Here is an 18,612-nt window from a genome sequence, read left to right on the forward strand (position 1 = left end):
CGGTTGGGGTAGGTGGACTGGAGCTGACGCAGCCCATTTCACAACCAGTGGCAACACATCCTAACCCTAACGCCAGAAAACATGAAGGAGCAGCAACTCTCATGTTGCAGTCCTCATGATATCAGGTGAACCATGCTGTTTCAAACCACTTATGGTGGACTAGACTGTGTATGTTTGTGTTCCTCCTAGTCAGGATGAGGAGCGCATGCAGGTCAGAGAAGCCTTGTTTTGCTTGTGAGTGTATTTGGAGGGCTGCTGTCATAATCACGTCCTAATAATCCATTCACTACTTGGAATGGCATTCAGCGCTCTATCAGCGGAATTAGCTCACGCAAGTGTTTTCACATTTCATTCACTCCTAATCCTCCTCCGCCCTCGCTGTGCTGTAATAGTCTACAAAGAGCAGACCCACTCCCTCGCTCGCCGCCCTCTTGAGCGGTAATTTTGCAAACGTCCGGCGCAGCAGAGTTGGAGGCAGAGCTCCCTCACCTCCGGCGTGCGGTCGCAGCTCGGCTCTTTAAGCCGTCACCGTTCACCTGTAAGTGCTGAGAATTATTAGCGCGCTCTAGTCATGGGATCCTGCTGAGCCCCCGCTCTAGAAAAACAGTCGGCACACCTGGCCTTCCCTGCCGTCGCCCACCTGGAAGCCGGATGTGAGTGAGTGAGCGGCAGATGGAAGAGGAGCAGGACAGTAGGGGAGGGATGAGAGTCAGGGGTGTGATGGAGTGAGAGGCAGCAGGGAGGAGGCCATGATGAGTTTATGAGTCATATTATTGACTGGCAGCCACACTGAGCCGATTGTGGTAATCGCTTTTCCTCGCTAGCGGGAGACACCAGGAGTCTTCATTGAGTTTGAGACCAGCAGCTGTCCTGAGCGTCACAGTTCATTTAATGACTGACGTTTTGTATTTGCATTTTTATGACACGATCACCGACCTAGCGGGCAATTGGGGAAATATTACTCTGGATTGGTCGGTGGAGGGTTATAGAGCGGCAGATGTTTATGTACTGGTGGAAATATTCAGGGAATTTGGAGTCTGTTAAAAGCATACTGCAAATTTTACTGGGTTTATCAAGTTAAACAAATGGAGGAGGCGTAGATGAAAACGGTGTTTTGTCAGTGACACTGTTGGAAATGAGAAAAAAGAGAAATGAAAGGAGGAAGCTTTGAAAAAAACATCAGCATCAGAGGCAGTGCTTAAGAAGAAGACTTCACTCACAAATGGTGGGATGAAACCAGAGTATATCAGTTTGTGTTTGAGCAGCGTTATCAGCGCACAACAGAACCCATTATTTTGCTTTCAATAAGAGTTGTAGGAAGGTCCAACTGGAGCAATCGCAATCTTAAAAGTCCCTTAAGATTAGTAAACAAGAGCAAGTTTCAGTTTTCAGCGCTTCTTTCCTGCACTGTTTTAGTTTGTAGATCTTAACCAGGCCGAGATGGAACCTCAGCAGGAACTAAAAAGTGAAAAACTTGTGGCTGTGCTTCATGATAGTACAGTGTTCAATAGTGATGGGCTTCATGAAGCAGTGTCTGTATTTTCAGAGCCCACTAGATGTCAGTCTTTGCTCTATAATCTTTGCGTTTGAATAACCTCCCATCATTTTTAAACCGAGAGCGCCATCTCCTGGGCTCTGAAAATGAGGAGACTGTTTCATGAAGCCTCATCTGCCCACCACTAGAGCGGTATTTTCCTTTCCTTGGAAAGAAAGAGGTGACTTGTGAGGTGAAATGGTGCCCGTAATGAAGGACAGGATGAGTCTGTAACTGAGCTGAGGTGTCGGACAAGAAAAGGTATTATGTGGGGTTTAACAGGTCAGAAAAAGGCCTTCCTGGAGAGGCTGTACAAACCCAGCAGCGTGTCACAGTCGCTGTCAGTGGGAGCCGCTGCATCACTCCCGCCTGTCTTCTTAATCCAGCTCAACTTTTGTCAGAGCGCGCAGGACTGTGAGAACATGGTTTCTTATCTGTGCAACACCAGTGTTGTACGAGTGGCAAAATGGGTGATTTGAAAGTTTATGCTGTTAAACACTGATGTTACAAATCCAATTAGCTGCCTTAAGCTGCATTTGCATTTAAAGTGTTCGGCGACAGCAACGCCACGTTTTCAGACCGGAAATATGAATGTTAAAAAGTAGAAAATTGACAGTGTAAGGAAAGTCCCTGAACACATCCTCACTGATGCGACAGGTAGCAGTGGAGTCATCGGCGAAATTGAAGTTTGTACAGTGATTATCGGCAGGTGAACATCGGCAAGAATATCCCAGTCATGCATTATATATATTTTCTCTACACCACCGCAAGTCTCTAACAGATTGTCCATGTTTGCAGCAGCTGCAGTTCTCGGCATGTCATCATGAATCTGTCTGATCCATCTTCCCCCCGTCTAACTCTCTCACTTACCCTCACACTTCCTTCTGCCTGTCCTCAGTTGTGATAGCAGTCTGAAGTGAAGAGGTCAACTCTCTCTCCTACGTGTCACCCGGTTCGGACCCTTGCGCCGTCTGCTTATGGAAGATATAACAGACTTCCCGTCGCGCTCCTAAAGTAGGGGGGTGTAGATTTATGATCTCATTTAGCTCCAGAGCAACCGGCTGCGGGGTCAGTGTAATGAAATGCCAAAGAAAGTCCATCCCACCGCCGCAAGCAGCGATTCCAGCCGCTCTGATGTTTAATCTGATGGTCTGTCTGAAGTGGGTTCTTCATGTACATCGTAAGAGACACAGTGAAGAGGCACCTGCACGCTGAAGTTATCGAGCCTTTTCAGCGTCCAATAAATCCAAACAAGAGAATTGTACTTTACACTTGTTAGTTCAAACTTCAAAGTGGAACTTTAAATACGTTCCTCTTGGACTAATAAGTCCAATTACCTTGTGTTTACTGCAAAAAGTCTGCCATTTATTCAGTTTTTATAGGCGTCCTGGATGAATAAATGAATCCAGTGTTCCCTGAAGATTTACTGCTTTCATGAACTGACTGTGTCTCCAGTCAATTAATGGGTTCCTTTCCCGCTATTTTCTAGGTTTTGTTTATTAGGTACGACCACTAGGGGCTCATTGAAATGCCCTTCATTTGTAACATGCGGTAACAAAGAGGTGACTGTATGGATCTGAAGTGACTTCAACTGCAGTCGCAGTCATTTCAAGCCTTATTTAAGTGTTAAGTGTAAACAACAAGTGCGTTGCTAAAAGAAGGAGGTTTTTCTTATCAATACGATTTCACGTCGAGTTTGAAGTTCAACTACTGTTAGGCAAGGCCCACTGAGGGGCTTCTTTCCAGCTTTAGAGCCATGGTGACCTCAATACATTTTAGGACTGTTAGTTCGAATACAGGGTTATATCAAGAGGGGACCCCTGAAGCCACAATTTTTTCTCTTGTGTTGTCGAGAGCAATTCAGTTCTGAGAGGGAAATCTTGAGGAGGAGGGACCAGTTAAGTTGCTGCTGATCTGTTGTTTATTACAATGTTGTTATGTTATCAAAATACCTGCTGTTTGCTAAGAAATAAAATAAAAACATGGCATCCCAAAGAGAGGGGGTCCCACAGGTTTACGACCCACAGCAATTGAAATTGTGTTAACCAGTCATGTGTACACTACACATGAGATATCGAAGGACATGCATGTGAATAAAACACTGATGCTATTTTATGTCTGTTTAAGACACATTTTCCATCCTTAAAACCAAGATCTTCATGCTCAATCTTTGTTGTCTCGGCTCATTTTTATTCCCAGTGTAATTACACTGTAATACAGAGAATGACATTTAACTCTGAAACGTCATCATCACCGTGTCACGCACACGGAGCCGTCATGTCAAAGTCGGCGTCACTTGATGCTGTGGACGGGGGAAAGGGGAGAGAAATTTCCAGCAAATACCTTGAAAGTTAGTTGTTTCAAAAGCACGCAAGCCTCGCTCAGCATATATGTATCACAACCAATGGCACCCCCTATATGGAATGGAAAAACGTCATAGAATTATTTTATGGTTTCGAAAACAAAATATTTAAAATAAGGTGCACCCTATATTAGGGATATACCGCCAAAAACAATATCTGCGATGAGTATTTTGTATATCACAACACACAGCTCACTCGCTGCATTGGACTTGCATACATGAATGAGACACACTCTCCAAACACGCAACAGCCGACAGCCGACACAGTGATAGTTGTGGAGAGTTTGGTAGACTTTGGTTCACGATCGTAGTTTTAAACTCATTTTTAAAACAGGAAACTTGGGCTGACACTGGTCGACTCTGAGTCTGTGGATCAGTGTTTCTTTTATCAGATCGAGGTTGTCTGCCTCGGTGCTATCAACAGATGCAGGTCTCCTGCTGCACTGGCGCCTTGGAGAAACACCGTGGTGAAAATAGCTCCACTCTGGTATTGGCGGCGGCGTCCTCTTCAGCGCCCCCATTAGGGTTCACTCATCGCGCACACACATGCTATGCCCTGTCGTCAGTTAGGGACCATCAACAAATTCTAAAGCGGTAAAGTATTCGTGAAATCTTCAACAAGGCAATGAAAAACAACCATTTTAGGAGAGAGAATTGTGAAATTCATCACACAAGCGAAAGAACTGACAGTTTGTATTATGATTTAAGGTGTGACTAAATGATCATTTATTCACCTGATTTCTAATATTTTTTCAATAGCATCTAGGAAATGTTTCCAGATGGGTACAGACAGACAGTTTAAGTAAACCGTTAAGAGACGTGAGGTACATTGGGGAGTTTCTCATTTCTACACTCAGTTAACTGTTATAATTAAAATAAATAAATAATGATATTGGAGACAAACTCCGCTAAAACAGTTTCAAGAGAGACTGTAGTGTGTACAACACATAGAAGAGAATGAAAATGGATTTATCGTGATAATTTTTTTGCTCCATATCGTCCATTCCTACCTTATGCAAACATAACCCCACTGCATCGACAGTTTTTATCGTACACCTTAGCAGTTCAAATGGCTCCTATGGTGCTTCCTAGTTGGTAGAGTCTGGGGTGCAAGCTGTGGTCAGTCGAGGGACGGGATGAAAACCTAGCCAAGAATCTTCGGAGTGCGCCGACAGGCTGCGTTCTGTCAGTGGAAATTTGAGGTTAAATTTCATATTTGTATCAAGAGAGCGTGCCTGAGTATGTATTGTAGCAACCTGTCAGCTAGCGATCGACGTGCCAAATATTCAAATCATCATCTGATGACATAGTTTAGAAATGATTTTTCATTTTTTTTGTCAAACAATGTGTAGTCAAGGCAGGGAGCAGAGAGAGAGAGAGTATATATACTATTAACACTTCTGTTTGTCTGCTGAACAGTATGAATAAAAATACAATATCAATCCTCTTCCCTTCATCACTCCATGATTAAAAGCTATATATAAACCTCCAGCCTCATTTTAAACAGCCTCCGTGGTAATTATAACTTGTTGTAATAAGTTGCATGTTAATATACCTCGCCACATATAGACGTAAATTTGCAGCACTGTATGAAATGACTGCATCACACCGTTTAAATAAGTAATTCACGTTTCAATCCGACAGATGCTTCTATTATTTATCGGCTGTTAATAGCGAACCGGTCCGATTGGATGCCATGACTCGCACATCCGCCCTCACATCTCCCCGCTGAGGTGGAGAGACAGAAAGCCTTAGACAAATTTAAACCCTAATACGTGCGCCTGATTGATTTTTCATGCTCCCTGCCTCCTTTGGTTGCTTCTTGTTTTCATTGCTGCCGCTTCTCCTCCTTAATAGGCTTTTGCACGGCAGCCAGAGCTGTCACACTTTCAAATCTGACTCTTACATATTCTATTTCATCCCTCACATCTAATGGGTGAATTTTTGGAACACCGACCCGACTCCTCTCTCTCATGACGCCGTGTCTGAGAGGGGGAAACGAGAGCAGAGCGTGACTGATCCCGGCTGGACGCTGACTGTGGAGGATTGTTTCAGTGGCAGGTTACAACTGTCCTTTGTTTCGTGATTAGTTGTGTTGTTCAGTGGTGATTTACGAACAAATGTCAGTGACCCGTCTCTGTGCGGCGGTGACACAGGCTTGTATGATATTTACATAATTATTCTGAGCTCACAAATGCACTTGTTTATCAGTGAGGAAGTTCTGGGGCTAATGACATGCTCATAAATCATTCAAGCTTCGCGACTGACTGCGACTTTTGCATCTATTTAGTTTGTTTCTGCGGTGAACCGTTTCAGTGTTCGGTGTGTCAGGGATGACAGGAGGACTTGTAGATTCAGGTTTTGTCAGCTTGGTACTAATATTTAATGGGGTAATGAAGAGAATAGGTTTGACTTGGAAGGGTGTGCGAGACGAGATACAGGTGGAGAAGACTTGGTCTTCACCATGAACCTCATTGGTTCAAGCACATGTAGTTTAACCAATCAGATGCCAGCTGAAACAAGCAGCACCAGACTGTCAGTCAGTCAACGGAATATAGCCCGGTTGGCTCAACTATGTGTCTTTCCAACCAATTTCCAAAACATCTCCACACGAGTCTCTCCCAATGAGAACCTTCTGCCACTTCTACCGCTTGCTATCGTGTTAGCGTCCACTATTGTTCAGTCACAGATTCACCTCTTTGCACTCTTTTTAACATCTCCCTGATCCTATTCATTCACACTCATATTCTACCTTGACTTCTAGTATATCCTCTCCACTTTCTTTACGTGCACTAGAAATCACTACATCATCAGCAAACATCATAGTCGATGGAGCTTTTTCTCAAACCTTATCTGTCAATCTGTCCATCGCCACACTCTCACTCTCCTGTGTCTCCTTCCTAGATCAAGTGTATATCTTTCATCAACATGTTCTTTTGTTTCCTGGCTGCAAGTAATGCTCTTCATATTTTAGTATTTTCCTTTGAATGGTAGACACAGAGGGTAACCTTGAATATTTTTTTGAGCGATGTTGAAGCAGCTTCCCAAGAGCTTCTGCACTCAGGTGGTTCATAATCCAAAATCAGGTGAGGCAGAGTTTTGTTTTTTTTTCATGAGAAATCCTCCTTGGTGCCAGTTTAGGCGATAATGTTTCATTCAGTGTCGGAGGGGGCTCCTCCCCCTGCTCTGATGGGATGAGAAGGTTAGCGCAGAATGAGGAGGTGGGTGGTAATGAAACTGGAACAGATTCAAATAAGCTCTTAATTTCTGCTCGGCATTGATCAAACATTAATGAAGAGAGTAGCGTCGCTGTGAGTATTCCGCAGCTTTGGAGGAACAAAGCCGGACTGACTTGGGTTTTAAACAAGTCTTAATAACAGTAGGAAAAATGCTGGACTCCTCCCGCAGCTTTGATGTTGATGGCCGGATGAAAAATTGACGCGTTCACAGGAATGTTTGTCTGACTAGCGTGTAGGTGTGCACCCCCACACGCATGGATGTGAGATCGTTTTACGGAGGGAAGTAAGCTGGAACATCCTCACAGTGGTGCGGTTTGAGGCGTGCGAACCTCCACCTGTAACGCCGCAGGAGATCCACTGTAATGAGAAGCTGCTGTTGCTCTCACACAACCACAGTATCAGGGCTGAAGCTGCTCGGCTCTGCAGGAGGCACCAGGCTTCTGCATAACCAGTCCCGAGGGCTGCATGGCAAATAAAAATACGTGATGGAACTAGATATTATCGACATGCAAATTTGCTCATGCTCGAACGCTCGGATTCCGAGTTGGAAAAAGAGCATTTTTTGCCACATAGCCTTTTTGCTGTTTTTGATTTAAAATTTTTTTTAGCTCTAAAACCTTGCAATATCTTCACTCACCATACAACTGTAAACAGTAGTGTTTGAAGTGTAAATGTTTTCTGTTCTGCAGCTTGCGTGGGTTTTCTCTGGGCACTCGGGTTTCCTCCTATAGTCCATAACCACACAACCTAATTGATGATGCTAAATTGTCACCCATGAAATTCCTGCCCTCCTGCCGCCATATTTGCTCGCAAAATCGCGCCGCTTTTCAGAAGCCGTCATCGAACGACAGGTGTTGTGTTCATACAAAGGATGTCCTTCGGTGAAAAATTGTTGAGCTCTCACTAGACTATGGCAGAGCTGATGAATAACTGCGCTGTTGTCTGATCAGTTAATAATGGCACCGGCACGGAGCTGAGATTGCTCTGTATTTTGCTCTGGCCTCGGAGCACAAATGGGATCGAAGGCGATTCCTTTATCTGACGAATCTCAACAGGCAAATAACACTGACTTTACTGTTGTCTCCTGCCTCAACCCTGGAGCTGGGCCGGCCAACATGCAACAGTAAGTGCATCACTGAGGTGCCCTGAAAACATGCGTGAAATACTGATCCAATCCAAACGCATCGCGGTGTTTTCCAACATGGGGTTGGGACTGAGGCTGAGAATGAAAGAAAGTCCATTGGTAAGACCCGTCCTTGAATAATTTAAGAGTCCACACCTGTCAGCAGAGAGGGAAGCAGACAGAGGATTCCCCTCTAGGGCACAGCGGGATGAAATAAAGCGCCAGGATGTAATAAGATATAGTAGGAGAGGCGGCTGTGGACCGTGGCGAGGCTTTGTCTCACTCTATATCAAGAAAAGAGAGGGAAGAGTAATATTGCTGCTGACGGATATGAAAAACAAACACTTGACTAAGTCAATGCTGAAGATGCAGAAAGCCGTGTCGTGAGAATATGCAAGGAAGAAAGGAAAATAATGTGACTCTAATGGGCAAAATGATTATAGCTCTAAAATATATTGACAATACAAATGAACACTGGAAAAAAAAGAGAAGCAGAGGCTCATGGCTGCTGCCTGGAACTGCTGGAATTTGACTTTTGAATGGACTGAATTATTCCCGCGGAGTGGCCACAGATCAGCCAGGGGCCAGTACGGCCCTTCGAAGTGGCTGCCACTTGGGTGTGTTTCGGGGTTTTCACTAGTGATGGGCAGATGAGGCTTCATGAAACAGTGTCCTTATTTTCAGAGCCCAGGAGATGGCGCTCTCGGTTTAAAAATGATGTGAGGTTTCAATGAAACGGTTGTTGAAATCCAAAGATTTTCGAGCCAAGAATGCCATCTATAGGGCTCTGAAAATGACTGCTTCATGAAGCCTCACCAGCACATCACTAGTTTTCACACAGACCCCATTAGCAGAGGATTTCATTTTGCACTCTAGTCTTTCATAATGTCAAAGAATTTCACCCTCTTGACGATAGCTAGCATTTTCCTTTGGTGCTCCAGAACCAATAGAATACTGTGTCAAACTCAAGGCCCCGGGGCCAAATCCAGCCCTCCAGCTCATTTGATTGGGTCTGTGAGAGCTTTAAAAACACCTTTTAAAGTGTGTCAAAAGGGACAAGATCATGACCAGGCTGTTTGCTTGACTGCTTGTTTTCTATCAAGCTTAGATTAAAAACAGTTCACTTTTCAAAACAAAAACCAAAAAAACGATGCTGATGGAAGGGTATTTACTGAAAGACAGGAAAGTCTGTGTGTGTTGGTGTCTAAGCAGAAAGCATTTAGCTAAAATTGGCCTCTGATAGTTAAAAGAAAAACTTGCATCGCTGCCTTATTCCCCATTAATAAATCAATATACAGTACATTTTGTTCAGCACACACGTCCTATGGTTGTCTTTGCTAAATAAATGTCATAGCATAACAAAACGTTATTGATCTTTGACTGTACGCAAGTGCTTTAAGCTAGTTCAGTTGCTTTCCAGTAGTACAGTATGTTATGATAGTTTAGTTGCTGAATTACACTTCCATTGACGTGTGGAAGCTGGGATAAAATCCACATCTGCAGAGGAATTCTATTCTGGAGTTTGGGGTGATGATGAAATGTCTGTCAGTTCGGAGTGACGGATCCGGAGAAGTCATGTTTAAGTCAGGAAGTGGCGAGGTGCAGCCGGAGAGAGGGATGCTGCAGGAGACTGGCAGGAGTGACAAGAAGTGACAGTGAGCACATTGGCTTGCAGGGTGGCTGCTGCTCTACACTCCAATCACACACTCCCCCCCGCGCCGCCACCCTCTCCCAGCCCTCAGACATTTTAATCTGATCCCCCAACCACGGAGAGCAGAGCACATCGCTCAGACAGGAGCGGGCGCGCGACGCAGAACTAAGCCGCGCACTTTCATTTCCACCCTTCTCGTGCTCCTCTGGTGCGGACGAAGCTTCCATTTGAGCGGTCGCTCCTTCGGCTTGATATGCAGAGCGTGTGTGGACTTGCCGTGAGAATGTATGAGTCTCGAGGTGGTGGGCAATACTTCTGATTGGATTAGTCATCCTCAAAGCGCCGCCCCCTTTTTCTTGCCCGCACTATTGATCCTGAAGTGCTCCGCTTCCTCTTCATGTCAAAATTTATTAGACGCCGAGCTGTCACGTCGCCTGGCCTCAGCCCACCTTCTTTGAATTGTTATTTTTATCCCACTCGTCCTTGTTGTCCCACACCATGCTATTCTTGCCGCGGTAGCCTTGAGCAAGGCAGCATCTTTCCCCCTCATTTCCTAATATTGTTGTGTGTAAATGCTGCGTTCAAGGCCAAAGAAAAGAAATGCTCAAGTCCCTTGTGACTGTTTTCTTTTAACCTATTACAGTGTGTTTTTATGGCTCAAAATAGTAACATTGGTCAGGCTTTTTTTTTGTCTTCCTTGCTTTAAGGCTGCAGAAATCCCTGTCACTTTGGAATTGTGTCGCCGCTTTGTTGTGTCGTCTTCATCAGCTGTTCCGTAAAGTCGGTCAAACACTGCGCTTTAAATTACCTCTGAAGTGTTTGCTTGCTGCGGAATCTGTCACCCGTCTCTCTTCTCTCTGCGCCATTTTAAGAGCGTGATGTGACAGCTAGCTAGCTTCGGCACTTCAGTCGCCGAAACTCAATCAGATGAATATTTAATGTTCATCCATCAGGACGCTCAATGCAAAACCGGGATTAAAGCTTAGGTCACATGGGCGTTTCAATGTCAGTCGTAGTTTGGCTAGGCTAACACTGTCCCGCTAATTTAAAGTGAGCGCTGTCATGCAAGTATTTCTTTTCATTTACAGCTGAAACATCTGGAGCCCAGTCGCTCCAAGCAAACCATATGTTTGGATCCAACCGTAACTAACCTACTTACTAACTTAGCCTTGCGTTTTTACGTGCATTTGCCGACATTGCACTTCTCTTAAATCGTCATGCTACGCTAACCGCTACGCCAAGATGATGACACTTGGAGCAAAAGCCATGAAAAATTGATCATGAAGCAGATAGAATGAGGAAATATCTAAATATAAGGTCATATAATGAACTGGGCTCCCGCAGGCATAAACATAAAGCCCATACGCTTAATGGCATAGTTTGAAGAATGGAGTAAAATATTTAAATCCCCCCCTCGAGGTCTAATTAGGTGTTTCATCTTATTCTAATTAAAAAACACTCTAATGTTCTTGTTTGTATCCGAGTGTCGCCGGGATTACGACCGCCATATCCGAGGTTTAAGACGCAAAGGTAATAAACTGCGAAGTCTTACAGCAAGTGCTTTTCTTAATTCCGTCATAAAACTGGGGTTTAGAGGGAGAAAACGTGTTGAATTCACATTTCCACAGAGGCTCCTTCTCTTGCACATGTTCGTGTTTTTAAAAAAAAAACGATCGGAGATACAAGCAGCCAGTGTTTTTTCTGCAGATAAGAGGAGCTTTGTCACTGAAGTCTCTCGAGGTACAGGGATCTCAAAGGAGCCCCTGCAGCAGACTACAGCAGGTTGAGGAAATAAATTTCAACTGACCTAAAAACATTCCTGTTTTCTCAATTGATCATTCGAATCGTATAAGGAATTTTAATGCTCCAAACTGCACGATTGTATCATGAAAATTGAGGTTGGAGTTTGAGGATTTTCGACTTCAGCATGTTGCTATGAATAAATTTATTATGCTACAATTTATTTCAGTCTTCAGGTTTCGAGACTAGATGTGTTTTTGCCTCCATGTTTTTCCCATCTGCCAGTAATATATATCAGCTGCATCATATTTTCTATCTTCCTACGAAAACAAAATTCAGAAAATATATTCATGTCTTCTTAAAATAGTGCCGTTGCTGAGGCGCACAACTTAACTCTGATGTATTTGGGCGAATCGCAGATAGGCCTGTCGTGAAAATACATTTTGCTAGATGATGTCACACAAATTATTGCTCATGAACAATGATATTGGCAACATTATTCTGATGAAAGGATAATGTATTATAATATTTCATTGATTTATTTTAATATATTTATTTTAGTTTTTAGCTGAAATGTAGTCAAAACAATAAATAAATAAAACATTAAATGACTGACTTCTGTTTAGGAAGCAAAAAACGCAAATAATAAACTCCGCAAGCAAAACAATGAGGGTACAGGTGTAGTTGTAACTGGTCACCGTCACCAATACAGTCAGCTTTTTTCACTTTGTTTTGAAGCGAAAATGTTACTATCATTTCCACATGCGATGTGTAAGATTGTGACCCCAACTCTGCCCACAGAGACTGGATGACTAACAGGAGGGTTCACTCTGTTCATGATGCTGCGGAACAAACACGCTGCAGAGTAAACCCTTTTGTCATTCATCCAGCTCACACACACTGTACAGCTGTTTAGAGAGGAGGTAAACAAACATGGCAGTTTCTCGAGGCCGGCAAATTGATCAAGTTCATTTGAATTATTGTTTAATAAAAATGATTTATTGATGATCTTGACAGGCCTAAACTCTGAACGCGCGGTTCTTAAATTGACCAAGACTTAAGTCCAGGAAAAGGAAATGTGTGAGAGGGTTGTGGGTCAAATTTCCACTGTTAGATTCATGCATGAAATTGCCAGGTATAACCAGGTGTGGATTGTGATGCAATTTTACACAATATCATCTATAAATGGGTCAAAATAAGTATGGCCCATATTGCACTGCAACGGTTGAAGCCAATTTTTTAAATCGTGGCTGACACCCCTCTGCGGGGTGGCACAGTGGCACGCCACACACCTGGCACTGGCAATTTCAGGGAACCCAACAGGGAAATTAGGTTGCAGATGGATCTTTGTAGGTCAGTCTTGAGGTGAAACGCTGAGCAGATCTGGGACAATGAGGCACTTGCAAGGGTTCAGAACCACATGACAACTGGGAGTGTTTCCTTTGGATGTCCTCCAGGTGCATCGGAAAACTTGCAGTAGTGGAAGCATTGGAATTAAATCACAGCTTCAGACGTCTTTGGATCCTTAATATTTAATGAAGCTGATGAAAAAGGGGGAAAAAGGTCTCGGACAGAAGCTGTTTACTTCCTGACCTGGCGACAGAAGATCAGTGAGAGGTCCATCCAACTGCTTCAGCTCTCCATCTCCCTCTAATGGCTTCTATTTGCTCCTGTTAATGCCGCTCTCTTTCTCGGATGTTGGCCGGTTAATGCTCAAACAGCCATTAATTGCTTTTGAGGAAGAGGAAGGTTTGACAGCGAAGCACAGCGAGGAGAGAGAGAGTGCAATTATGAATCTGCAGCTAATGTATAGTGACAGAATGAGCACAAGCAATCGCGATCTGAAATGTTGTTTTTTTTCGCCCAGAAACACTCGCGAGATAAATGTATTCGATTGGAAATGTTTCATGCCGAGGAAACGCTTGGCGGATGTTGGTGTCACTAAGGTTGGCAGGACACGATGTTGGTAGTTTCTTGGTGTAACACCAGACATGACAGCAAACATGGATGATACAACTGGGTGTAAACTTCTTTCCTTCTTGCAGGGTTTGTTCCCGAGCCCCGAGGAAGGTTGGCAGATTTATAGCTCGGCACAGGACGCAGATGGGAAGTGTATCTGTACCGTGGTCGCGCCCGCCCAGAACATGTGTAACCGGGACCCCCGCAGCAGGCAGCTCCGGCAACTCATGGAGAAGGTGAGCGCCGTCGACACGTGTGAGACATGACTGACACTCCCATGGGTCTGTGCGCCATTCAAACACCTGTCACCCGGCAGTTTTGTCATGACAGGACTTTACATCGCCGTTCTGAAGGAATACATGAGCTGAAGTTCAGCTTGACACATCACACTGACGTGGAACTTTTTGGAGAACAAGACGAGGCTATTGAGATTCAAAATGGCTCGTAACAATGGTTATTTTGGAGTCGTGAATGTCTGACACACACACACACTTTCTCTTTAGCAGCTTTTACGTTTCAAGTTTTACATCTAGAATAAGATTTGCTTGGACACCATGTAATAAATAAATGTTAAAATAATCCCTTTAACTAGTTGTTCACTGATCTATTGATGTTGCGTACACCAATAGCATTATATATATATATATATATATATATATATATATATATATATATATATATATATATATATATATATATATATATATATATATATATATGTTTTATTTATATATATATGTATGTTTTTTATATATATATATATATATATATATGTTTTTTTTGGACTAAAAATAAAATCCCGGCTACATCCTTCCACAGTGAGAAGCTCGCAGCTCATGACTCGCGAGCACTCGGGTGAGCGAGAGAGTGAGCGTGTCAGACCTTTGGAGTTAAAGAATTGCATCAGCATGCCTCCATCCTGATCCTCCCTGCTTCCTTCACTACAAAAGACTCCACAGGAACACTTCCTTGCATTTGTTGTCGTCTCAGCAGGTTGATAAGATCGATTCTTTTTATACTTTTTTTTTTTTTTTTTGTGAATGAGGGACCCAGACGGAGGAGGAAACGGAGGAGTGGAAAACTGGCTGACATTGATGTGGTTTTTGTGAGGGCTGCCGGTAAATCGAGAATCCGCTCCACGTATCTGACGGATCAATGAGACACCTGAATTCACATACTGCATTCTGGGTGAAGTTTGTCTTCTCCCCCGACACCCTCTGCTCCTTCAAGCGCTCCTTTCACCAGACACAAGCTCAATGCCGGAGTGCAAAAATATGTTGGGAAATACAGACGAAATCCTGCACTGTGGATGGTATGGAAAATATATAGATCTCTTTGGAAGTCTGCACATTAGAGAGGTCCACTAGGAGATGCAACTGCTCCTTTGAGGGAGAGAACTGTTCAACTAGGAGGCACCAGAGTGATTATAAAAAAGGAGGATTCCAGGGAGAGGGAAGAGGAAAGACTGCTGCCCCGTCGACTTAGCTATGATGAAACTCGTTGGACAGACAGAAGTTGTCACTTATGTATGTGCTCGATTTTAAAATGGCACCAACTCCACATGCACCACATTACACAACGTGATGTCACCAACCAAAACATCATCCAAATGAGATGAAAACTTTAAGATTCAAAAATAATTCTAACAATAATCCAAATATAAGTTCAATAAATGTAGGCAAAAATATGTGCAGCAAATATAGTCTATATGGTTATTTTTTCCACTCGACTACAAAAGAGTGACCACAATAGGATAACTGGAAAAGTCGCAAAGTTGATAAACAGCATCGAAATATGTGTTATTATTATGTATTATATTATTTTATTTCTTTATTTTTCCATTTTTTTCTAGTTTCTCATCTACTAGCCAGAAGCATAGCCACCATTATTAGCCATATTTTTTAACCATATCATCGCCGCACAACACTGCTAAAAGCAGTCACTAATAAAAATATAGCTTTTACTGTAGAAAATATTCTTCACTGTTATGACATATTGATAAAATATGGATATTTGTGCACTTCACTGCACTGCCTCAGCAGTCTTTCCAATTCATCCTCTCGAGTTATATATAACCTTTCAAGCAGCTGAGGTGTGTTATATTATATTCAATAAAACAGATGTACATGGCATGCAAATATCTATTGAAGCTACATTTTATCTAGTAGCAGAGCTCATAAACCATCTGAAGTAGCGCCTCAATGAAGCAGTAAATAGTGATTCATTCACCTAACCAGCCAGATTTGCTCCCGTTTCATCGAGACTAGCGTGATGCTAAATAGCAGGTATGCTAATTTACAGTGCGTGCGCTAGCATCAAACTTGCATGAGAAGAGATGATTCAAGAATATAATAAAGCTATCAGAGGGAAGAAGATGCTGAGAGGAGTGAATATTCATTGATTCATTTATTCTTTTTATGACGCATGGTCCAGCCTGCTGGTTAGCCGGGGGCAGACGCCCAGGGGGCCAAAGAAGGGCGGAGACTTTCCTGCTGGGGAGAAGCATGATTCTCGCTCTTACTTTAATGTGTTTGTGAAAAAAATACAAGGTAGTTCCACCCATTTTCTGTTGGAAGAGGAGTGTGAAAAAGAGTTTAAAAGTGACCATTCTTCAGGTAAGTTTGCCAGTGTTAGGTTCAGGTTTTTGTTCATTGTTATCACATATTTCGCCATTGCACCTTGCAAAGAATTGACACAATTGATAGTTCAAAGTTCAAATGTATCCATTTTCTTTCTTACGCATTTAAACCAGGTATGGAAATTACAAATAGTCTTAAATTCCACTTAAATTTTGAAACCAAAACAAGCAGAATATTGGAAAAGGTGTAGTTAAACCCTCACATTATATAGTTAACATCATCATTTAATGATGAATACATTTTAAATACATTTTATTCAAAGATTCTCAGTATAAATAATCCAAATTATGTGTTGAATATCCTGTATATATGTTGGAATATTATCTTTTTATTATTATTTAAAATTAATGTATTATTTATATTATTGTTTTATGGACAATAAATAATGTTTATCCAATAAATAATGTTTCGTCTTATTGAATTTGAGAATCCAATATTCATAAACATGGGAGTGGGGGAAAACAGATCAACAAAACGGAGGGGAAAACAACCTTTATGAGATAAAATAGTTTGATTTGAAAGGACAGTTATTGATTTAAAAAAGAAAGCACTGGGTAAAAACTGTCTTGGAAAATCATTCATTTTTAATAGAAATTCACCTGCAATAAAATCCAAATAAAACTAGTGTAGATGCTAATAAAAGAAGGAGTGCATCAACATTTGTCATGCTCCGCTTGTGTTTCATATACATATATTCATATATTTGTGCAAATATTGGATGCTGTTTGTGTTTAGAGAATGCATTCAGCTTATGTATTTATATTATGAAAGCAAATTAAGTTCCATGGACCTTCGCCTCCTTTTTTTTCAGTCACATCAGAATAAATGCATCAATACACAGAGTTTATTTCTGAGGAATGAATTCAACAATTATCACCAGACTAAGAAAGTCTCATTAAAAACCATCGCTTTCAGATGAAAGGCAAAACCCACATAACCGCGGATACAAACCAGAGACCAGAACAATGTCGCTTGGTGAAACAGAAATGGCTTTTTGAATTGCTTATTGCGCAGCCTTCGGCGACACATAGTCTGTCAAAATTGGAAAGTAGATTTCCTCGAACCGTTTTGTTGCATCAGTTTTCTTCGATTGGATAATCATGTTTTCTTTTACATTTTTGTAGCACAATCTCAGCTGCAAACTGGTTGTTTCCAAGAAACAGAACTGAAGTTTGCGAGCGAGGTTCGGTGACAAGTGGCGCATGTTGGTTCTTTCTGAAGTAGATTGAATGACTAATCCAAAATGAAACACTTCAGAGCCCTAAACATTAATATTTTAAACTTTTATAATAAAAGGAGTGGACTGCCTGAACCATGTAGACGGAGTCACTGGCAGTGGTTCCGCCTCCACTCTAAAAAAAAAACCGACAGGTCAGAACGAAAAGCCGCTATTTGTGAAGTCAGGTGAGAACAAAAAGGCGATAATTTCTCCTGTACCTGTGAGCTGACAATTAGGCGGCTTCGCCTTGTTGAAATTTCACCCTGGCCTTCCCGCTATTTTAAGCCCTTCTTGTGATGGGGTGCAACAATTACACTTTCTGTAACCTCTCCCTGGAAAATTCGGTTGCTGCAGTGTTGCATAGAAATGCCAGACACTGCGGTTGCTTTGCCTTCAAACTAGTATTGCTGTCAAGACTGGGTCAGGGACCAACTCCAGGGGGGCAAGACCACCATTTGTTCCACTGACAGCACCTTAGTTCATAAATAAATGTGTGTCTCTAGATGAAGTCCATAGACTTCTGTATTCTATATTCAGTTATTCTTGGTCTCGCCCTCTTCATTGCTCTTGGTCTCTTTGTGCTCTGGTCTTGACATTGTCTTGACTTATAACTGCGTTTGATATACCTCCACCTTACCCTTGCAGCTGCATCCTCCTCAGTCTTCCCTTTCCTCTTCACACCATTATTTTCCTCCTTGGTTTTCCGTCTCCAACATTCTTCATCCAACATTTCTACTGTTGTTCCTTTCCCGTGCCCAAACCATCGCCCGAACGTAAAGCTGTCCTTCTCATATACTGTAATTTACTCTACTTTTTCTCGCGGTCTGGACCCTGTGTCTTATACAATGGCTAATATATGGATTTTCACAGACTAAAGAGCGTCATGCTGCCAAAATATTGAGCCTCATAACATCAGATTGATGAAATCACAGGCGTTTTATTGACCTTAAAGCACTCAAAATGCGCCGTTTTCACCTGCATGTCCGCAGCTCCACCCAGAGAGCTGATCTCCTGGAGGACTGGAGACGAGAAGCAGCAGCTGAGACCTGCTGTGGTGTCAAACAAAGAGCATATTTTGAGCGCTTTAATGTCAATTAAAGATTAGAGGAGTTCATGATTTAAGTTCAAAACATTGCCCAGCTTGTT

At 42.5% G+C, this 18,612-nt stretch overlaps 1 protein-coding gene across 2 annotated transcripts in view; it reads left to right on the plus strand.

Annotated features, from left to right (window-relative positions):
* Nucleotides 1–18,612, plus strand: part of olfm2a (olfactomedin 2a) — a 69,351-nt gene that overhangs the window by 37,572 nt on the left and 13,167 nt on the right. For both annotated transcript variants that reach the window (XM_053851837.1, XM_053851835.1), the window contains exon 2: nt 13,695–13,844. In XM_053851837.1, the coding sequence (XP_053707812.1) occupies nt 13,695–13,844 (150 nt within the window). The remainder of the gene's footprint in view (nt 1–13,694; nt 13,845–18,612) is intronic.

The sequence above is a fragment of the Synchiropus splendidus genome, chromosome 19 (assembly GCF_027744825.2).
Source record: "Synchiropus splendidus isolate RoL2022-P1 chromosome 19, RoL_Sspl_1.0, whole genome shotgun sequence".
Classification (NCBI taxonomy): Eukaryota; Metazoa; Chordata; class Actinopteri; order Syngnathiformes; family Callionymidae; genus Synchiropus; species Synchiropus splendidus.